This window comes from Rhea pennata, chromosome 6 (assembly GCF_028389875.1).
Source record: "Rhea pennata isolate bPtePen1 chromosome 6, bPtePen1.pri, whole genome shotgun sequence".
NCBI lineage: Eukaryota > Metazoa > Chordata > Aves > Rheiformes > Rheidae > Rhea > Rhea pennata.
In genome coordinates this window covers 19,006,035-19,013,368 of record NC_084668.1, presented here as the reverse complement: position 1 = coordinate 19,013,368, position 7,334 = coordinate 19,006,035, and the positions used below count along the sequence as shown (strand labels likewise).

General features: G+C 57.0%; 1 protein-coding gene across 1 annotated transcript; it reads right to left on the bottom strand.

The window, feature by feature from the left end:
- Positions 1-749: 749 nt before the first annotated feature.
- Positions 750-6,549, bottom strand: TBR1 (T-box brain transcription factor 1). The gene is made up of 6 exons (XM_062579095.1): positions 5,858-6,549; positions 5,371-5,525; positions 4,921-5,042; positions 4,416-4,574; positions 3,396-3,457; positions 750-1,593 (listed from the first exon to the last, which is right to left on the bottom strand). The coding sequence occupies exons 1-6, from the start codon at positions 6,547-6,549 to the stop codon at positions 750-752; spliced, it is 2,034 nt and encodes a 677-aa protein (XP_062435079.1).
- Positions 6,550-7,334: the final 785 nt, after the last annotated feature.

The following is a 7,334-nucleotide window of genomic DNA, read 5'->3' as shown; positions in this document are numbered from 1 at the left end:
TGCTTTTGGAAGGCGTCATGCTACTTTAATCGACTTTCCTACGAGAGTAATTTCTGTTCTTCTGAAGGGAAAGCTCAGCTATTTCTTAGCTGTGTTAGCCCAGGGCACGGCGTAATTATTTCATGCGAGGAACTGCAGAGAAAGTGAGAAACCCATTACTCGCTGCTACACCTATGGACCATTCTGTATTTCCAGGGGCATTTAGACAGAGTGTTTACCGGGGGAAGGGGGCAAAGGAAGCAAAAGAAAGGGGGAGGGATAAATAAATTTAAACAAGAGCTAAGTTTTGCGACTTCACAGTGAAAACAAAAATAAACCCCAAACAAATAAGAAAGAAACCAAACTCAAAGGAAAGTAATTGGCTACAGTAAATTAAATACTATGTACAGGCATTTCACAGGCTCTTTTTCCCCACTATTACTAGTATCCCCTATTATCCATCCGTGGTAAAGGAAGGAAGCGCTGCACGGTTTGAGAGAGTCTACACATCCTACTAATCAGTGGGTTTCGGAGACGTGGAGGGAGCGCCCGCGGCGGAGCGGCGGCGGCCGCCCGCGCCCCCAGGCGCCGCCGGGGCGCGGCGCGGGGAGGGAGGAGGTGGGTTTCGGCTACGGCTACGGCTCGGCCTCCCTCCCGGGGCCGCGGGGGCGAGGGTGGTGCGAGGGGGCGGCTAGGGGCGGGGGTCAGTGCGCTAACCGCGGAGGAGTTATTGTGCAAAAAGACGGCGGTGCCGGCGGCGGGGGCCGCGCCTAGCTGTGCGAGTAGAAGCCGTAGTAGCCGATGTCCTTGGCGCAGGTCTTTTCGCAGTCCCGCTGGGTGAGCACCTCGCTCTTGAGGGGCGAGGAGCTCTCGGACACGGGGGTGTCCGAGGGGGAGATCCGCCTCCTTTTGGCCTGCTCGTAAATCCCAGAATCGGTGGAGTCGATGGACTTAATGGACGACGGCGTCTCGATCCAGCTGGAGTCGGACAAATCTTTGGGCTTGGAGTCCTCGGCGCCCGGCAAGGGGGACCGCTCGGGGGCCAGGCTCTCCGCCTCCTCCCCCAGGTAGGGGTTGCCGGCGGCCATGCGCGCCGCCGCCGCGCTGTTGGGCCAGCAGGACAGCACGGAGCCCGACTTGCTGCAGTACTGCGGGGGGCTGCGCGCCCCCCAGCCCGACGGGTCGGCGTAGTAGCCCAGCGGCCGCCCGGCGCAGCCGGCCGCCTGCAGCGGCAGCGCCTTGACGCCGGCCGCCGCGTAGGAGAGCAGCGTGGCCGCGTTGCCGGCGAAGTCGGTGGCCGTGTCGTAGGCGGAGGCGGCGAAGTCGAGGCGGTTGTTGGCGGGGGCGACAAACCAGCGCTGCGGGGAGGGCGCCCCCGGGTCCTCGGCTTGCTGTGGGGAGAGCAGCCCGTTGGTGTGGGGCACGCTGCGGTCGGCGCCGGGCCCCGGGCCGGCTCCTGCCCCGGGGTGGAAGCGGGACTTGGCGTAGTTACTCACGAACTGGTCCTGCAGGAAGGAGCCTGCCATGGCGTAGCGGGCCCCGGGCACGATCTGCGAGCGGGGCGAGTCGTTGGGGGACGGCGTCAGCCGGTCCATGTCGCAGCCCGTGTAGATCCTGCCAAAGACAAGGGCAGAGAGCTCGGTGTCGGCGGCGGGCGCGGCGCCCGGGCGCCCCGCGGAGCGGCGTGTGCGCTCCCGCGGCCGCTCGGCCTCCGGCGTCAGCGGCGCGCCGGGCCCTGACGCGGACGGCGGGGGGAAGCACCGAGAGCGGCTCTTCCGCGACGTGCCCGGCTGGAAGGGGCCCGCGCGCGGAGGGGTGAGGCATCCTGCTCTCTCTCGTCTGAGCTCCGCATCCTAACGGCTTTTCAAGGTATCCCTGGAAATTCTGCACTGCGACACGTTGACCAGTCCCATCAGGAGCGCAACAGGCGACCCGGTCATTTGTAGCGAACAGCGTGAACGGCAGACCGCGGAATTGTATCGGCTGTTTAACACTTATTATTGCAAGTCATAGACGAACCATCAACATTTTTACTGAGTTTAAATTAAGCTGATCTTTAAACACCTACTGTAGGAAATGTAAAACCAGACGCAACTAGTGTTCCCTGCGTGGCCTATATATAATTCTCCCATGCTGGGCTGCAATTTGCGATTATAAAAACTTTAATGGATGAATAACTACTATCTGTATTTAATTCAGGCTAAAACTGTGCTTTAATTAACCCTCCACGCCTCCTGGAATTTCTTATCCAAAATAAACTTGGCCCTTAAACAAATTCAACGTGCTAGACAACATTGAAGCTTCCCCCTCCCCCCGTCTCCTTTAAAGTGACGCCCTATAAAGTTTTTCCTATTAAAAAAAAAAAAAAAAAAAAAAGGCAAAGCGCTTGCGACTGGGGGTGAAGGCCACGCAGCCGGTTCAGAGGCCGCGCACCTTGCTGGCGGAGCAGCGCGGGTGCCCTCCGTGGCACGGAGAGCGCCGGTGCCCCGCAGCAGCGGCCCGCGGCCGGCCCGCGCCCTCACCGCGCCGCGCGGCCGCCGGTGCCCCGCGGGGCGGCCCGGGCTGGGGGCGGCCCGGAGCCCTGCGGCTGGGCCAGGAGCAGCCGTCGGCGCCCGCTGCTGCCGGCCGGGCCGGGCCGGGCTGGCCCTGCTCGGCTGCCGAGGGTTTCGGGGCGCCCAGCCGCTGTGCCCGGGCTGCATCGCCCGGCCGGGCCGGCTCCAGCCCCTGGCGGGCCCGGGGCGCACGAGCAGAGGCAGCACAGGAGCGAGCCGCGATGAAAACTTTGGAGTCTTTAGCTCCATCCCGAAGAGGGATTAAAAAGAAAAAAGAAAAAGAAAGAAAGAAAGGGAAAAAAGAAAATCTAGGCCCAGAGAAGAACCAAACGAGACGAAGAAATTCCCCTGCGGACACCGGGGGCTGCGGAGCTCGGGACCATGCAAAGGAGACGGGTTGGCCACTGCCTGCGCCGCAGCTGGCAGGTGCCTCTTTGGGAGCCCTAGCGCGCAAGTGGGGAGACGGAAACTTGGAAACGGGCGCCAAGACAAATGCCAGGGAAAACCACCAACAAACCGTCACAAGTGCCAACGCAGGATGCAGGCTCAGGTGCAGGGAGCGGGCCGCCAGGCGCGGAGGCGCCCGCGGGCTGCGCAGGGCTGCGCGGAGCCCAGCCGCGGGATCAGCTCGGCGCAGCCCCGCGGCCCCGCGGAGAGCGGCAGTCGCCCAGGAGCGGGGCCCGGCGGGGGGCTGAGCGGCCCCGTCGGGGCAGCTTGCGAGTGCCTCCGTCCCTCTCGAAGGGCTCCAAAAAGCCTGACACGACCCACTTCGGTTTTACACGAGCCCAATCCGCGCCTTACAGCCTCCCACTTCGACATATGTGCGCAGCCGGCAGAAGAGTAATAAAAATCCGGTTTACTTACGTGTCATAATTGTCTCGGAAGCCTTTTGCGAAAGGGTTGTGGTCAATTTTCAATTGTGTGATCTAAGGAAGCAGAGGGCCAGAACGCACGTTGTGAAAGCGCGAAAGATGTACCCGAGTACAGCCAACACATTTTTTAAAGGACCATGCATTACTCTAATCGATCAAATTGCCTCTCTTTGAAATGTGGAAAATAAAGCTTTCTCATGCTTTTAGAGATCAAAGTCGAATTTTAAGATTCACTTTAACCCCCCAAATTCTGATAAAAAATACTATTTAAACCAATGTTTTCAGAACTGTAATTGTTCATGCTGCATGAACACATTTATGAATACATTTAAACCCCCAAACGAGGGAAAAACGTACCGCAAAACGGTAGCTAAGAGTTTACATTTGCATCTAGCAAAATAATTAAAGCAAAAATATGGACCGAGCGTATGTTATTTGAAAGAAAAGGGGGACACAAGTCTATAGCAAAAACGGATCACTGCAAAACGTAGCCATGCATTCAGGAGATTTTAATTTGAGGCAGTTGATCCATCAGCTCCAGTATAGTCAATGAGGTTGTTAACTGATGTTTGCAGATTTAATACTTAAACTCTAACAGCTATGTGAGCTGTTTCCGACAGGAAGATAAAAGCCATAGATAAATAGCGGGCTCTAGGTTTAGCAGAAGAAAATGCTAGGAGGATTTCTGCTTAGCCCCTCGAGGAGCAGCCCGCTCGGGAGGTCCCGGCTGCCGGGAGCCTAAGTGGACACTACCCGGGGAAACGCGAAGAAGCGCAGACGAGTGCAGCAGGCAGATCGCGCCGAGTATTTGGGACTCGTGAGCCGCGGCCGATGCAAAATGGCAACTTTAAGGCCCGTCGCCGGGCGCAGAAACGGCAGCGCCGGAGGAGCGGCGCGGAGCGCAGCGAGAGCAGCGGCCCGGCCGCGCCGCGCAGCCCCGGGGGCCCCGGCCGCGAGCGCTGGCGGCGGCGCAGGGGCAGCCGCGAGCGGAATAGACCAGGGAGCTCTTTACATCGGTGTTTTGGTAGGCGGTGACTGCTATGAACTGGGTCTCGGGGAAGGTGAAGGTCTGCACTCTGCCCGGCTGGTTGGTATCCTCCGTCCCGTCCTCGTTCACCTCCACCACATGCAAGCGGGGCTGGTATTTGTGTAGGGACTGCAAAACCACCATCTGTCAGGCAAAGAAAAGGGAGGGAGGGAAGGAGGGAGGGAGGGGGCCAGGGAAAGAAGAGGGGATTAAGCGAGAAGAACGGGAGCGCGGTGCGGCGGCGGAGCGAGCCGCTGCCTCCCGCACGGCTGCGGGATTCCCCGGGACATCGCGCAACGGGGTGAGACTGGGCAAGGCACTTAGTGCCTGCAAGGTCGTTAGCAAAACAAACGAGGGGGCTTTTTTTCTCCCCCTACTCCTTTTTTTTTTTTTTACCTAACGACACGATCTAAGAAAATAGAGATCCGATCAAAGGCTGCGGGATTGACAAAAATAAGGCTTGCAGAGCATCCGCGTTTCTCTCACTGACCTGCCCGTTGTTGTTTGATGCTCCTTTATTATTAGTAAGTTTTAGTTTCCCAAAAGAGATTTCCTGACGCATCCAGTGGGCACCCGTGTTGGGGGAGTCGGGGTGCATGTACACACGATTTCCTAAGCAAAACAAAAAAAAAACACCACCACATCACAGTTCACCCGCATACCCGGTTCTGCCACTGCAGCAGGGCACGGGGACTGCCATTAAAGTTAGTAGCATTTTATTGCCAAAACTCCCTCCATTTTAGCCGAGCAGGATTAAAACAGCATTTTCCGAACACCTTTCACTCTCTCCTCCACCCCTCCTTTTTTTTTTTTTTTTTTTTTTTAAAGCATCATTGGCCCATTCTCGTTTAAGAAGTCGCCCGAGCCAGTCCACAAAGGCTTTAATTAATCATTCTCACCTACATATGTGTCGGGAAAAGTGTTAATTGGAGGAACTTGCCTTGTACATTGGTGTCCGCCTTGCCGCAAGGAACCCATTTGCCTCCCTGAAATCTCCAGTGGTTGGGATCCGCCAAAATTACATCCACAAAAATATTGTAATGAGCCGTGGGATCGAGACCAGAAATATTAAAACTTAGGAAAGGGAACATGCGCCTATTAAAAGGGAAAAAAAAGGAAAAAGAAAAGAAAAAGAAATCCACCAGCAGCGATACACACACAGAGGAACCAGCCCGTTGTGCATTATCCTCAGAGCGCCTAGCAGCGACCGGGGGGGAAAAAAATGAAAAGAAACTCCCTCCCCGAAACGTCGAGCTTTCCACGGGGAAGCGACGAGGGCAGCGGGGACGGGGACCCTCCGGGAGGCAGCGGGCGCTGCCCGGCACGCACCGGCCCCGGCCGCGGCTCCCCCGGGGCGGCGGCGGCTCCTGCGGCAGAGCCCGGCGGCGCGGCCCCGGCCCCCGGCGAGGGTCCGCGCGGTGCCTTACCTCCCCTGCTTCGTGATGATCATCTCCGTCTGGTGCCGGTGGAATTTCAGCCAGAGTGGCCTGTTGCACAGGTAGACCTGAGCCTTCCCGGGAACTAGCCCCGGCTGGGTGGAGGAGAACTGGTAGAAAGGCGCCCCTTGGTAGGAATGGCCATACTGCTGGGGGTAAGGGTAGCCCGCCGCAGGGTAGCCTTGCGGAGAAGAGTTGGACAGGAGGCTGTTATACGCTCCGTTGGTGATCACAGGATGGTGAGCCATGTAGCGGCTGGGGCTGGCGATGGAGAAGGCTGGGTGAGCAGGTCCATGCTGGCTGGGGTAAGGGAACATGGTACTAGGAGCAGAGGCAGCAGACTGGGGCTGGCTGGACTGAGAGAGCAGATAGCGATCTGCAGCAGATCCATCGAAACTGTGACGAAGCTCAGAGACCCCGTCCAAGACGGGAGAGAGTTTATTTCTCTGGACGTCCCCTGGTGTGTCCTTGGAGTCAGGAAAATTGTCTGTATCTGACTGATTCGTCATCCCCCTGGTAATTTTTTTCAAAGGTGAACTTCTCTCCAGGTTGTCAGTGGTCGAGATAATGGGATGATCATGCAAGGCAAGCTCAGATCCGCCTGCATGTGGGTAACTGCTGCTCACATTGAGAAATTTCTTGGAGAGCATGATAGAGGGAGAAAGACAATGCTCCAGCTGCATAGCTCTAGCACCACAGGAATAACCCTTCAGTCCCTGGTTCTGGAAGGGCTCCTTAGTATCAGAAGCTAGACATCCTGGGACCCTCACTAGACAGAAAGCACTTCATCCACCAAATGCTTCCCAAACGTTTGATTTACTTTTTTTTTTTTTTTTTTTTTTTTTTTTTTTCCTCCCTTCCCTGGAAGAAGAGATTGGCCAATTGACACTATGCAGCAATCAGGAAAGACTCACTTTTGATCTTGCTACTTGTGGAGAGGATGAAACGGCTTCTGCCATTGGTTAACCGCTGACAGTAATTTAATTAGATAGACATTAATTAGGATAATCACCTGGCTCCTGGTCGCGACGATCATGGCAAATTGAAGGAGATGATTTTATTGTGAGATAGAAGGAAGGCGAGGGGGGAAGGGAAGCGTGTGTTTGCTGTAAGAGCTCGTTATTACCTGACCTTTCCAGCATTTATTTTTATGACTACGGCTGGAAAATAAATCCCCAGCCCTGCGCTTCCCCAGCGGAGCGTGTGCGCCCCTTTGTGCAGCAGAGCCGGGAGCGGGCGCGGGGGTCTCCGCGCAGCCCCGCGAGGCGCGCGGGCGCCGCCGGCCTCGCCTCGGCGCCGCGGGGCCCCCGCGCAGCCCCGCTCCGCGGCCCCCCGCGCAGGCGGCCTCCACTCGCAGCAGCAACGTATCGTCGCCTTTAAGTTCTGAAATAATTATAAGCCGTACCTCCGGCGTGCCCTAGTGCGTTTGCCGTGGTGTTTATGGGTTCTTTAGTAAATAAATATTTTA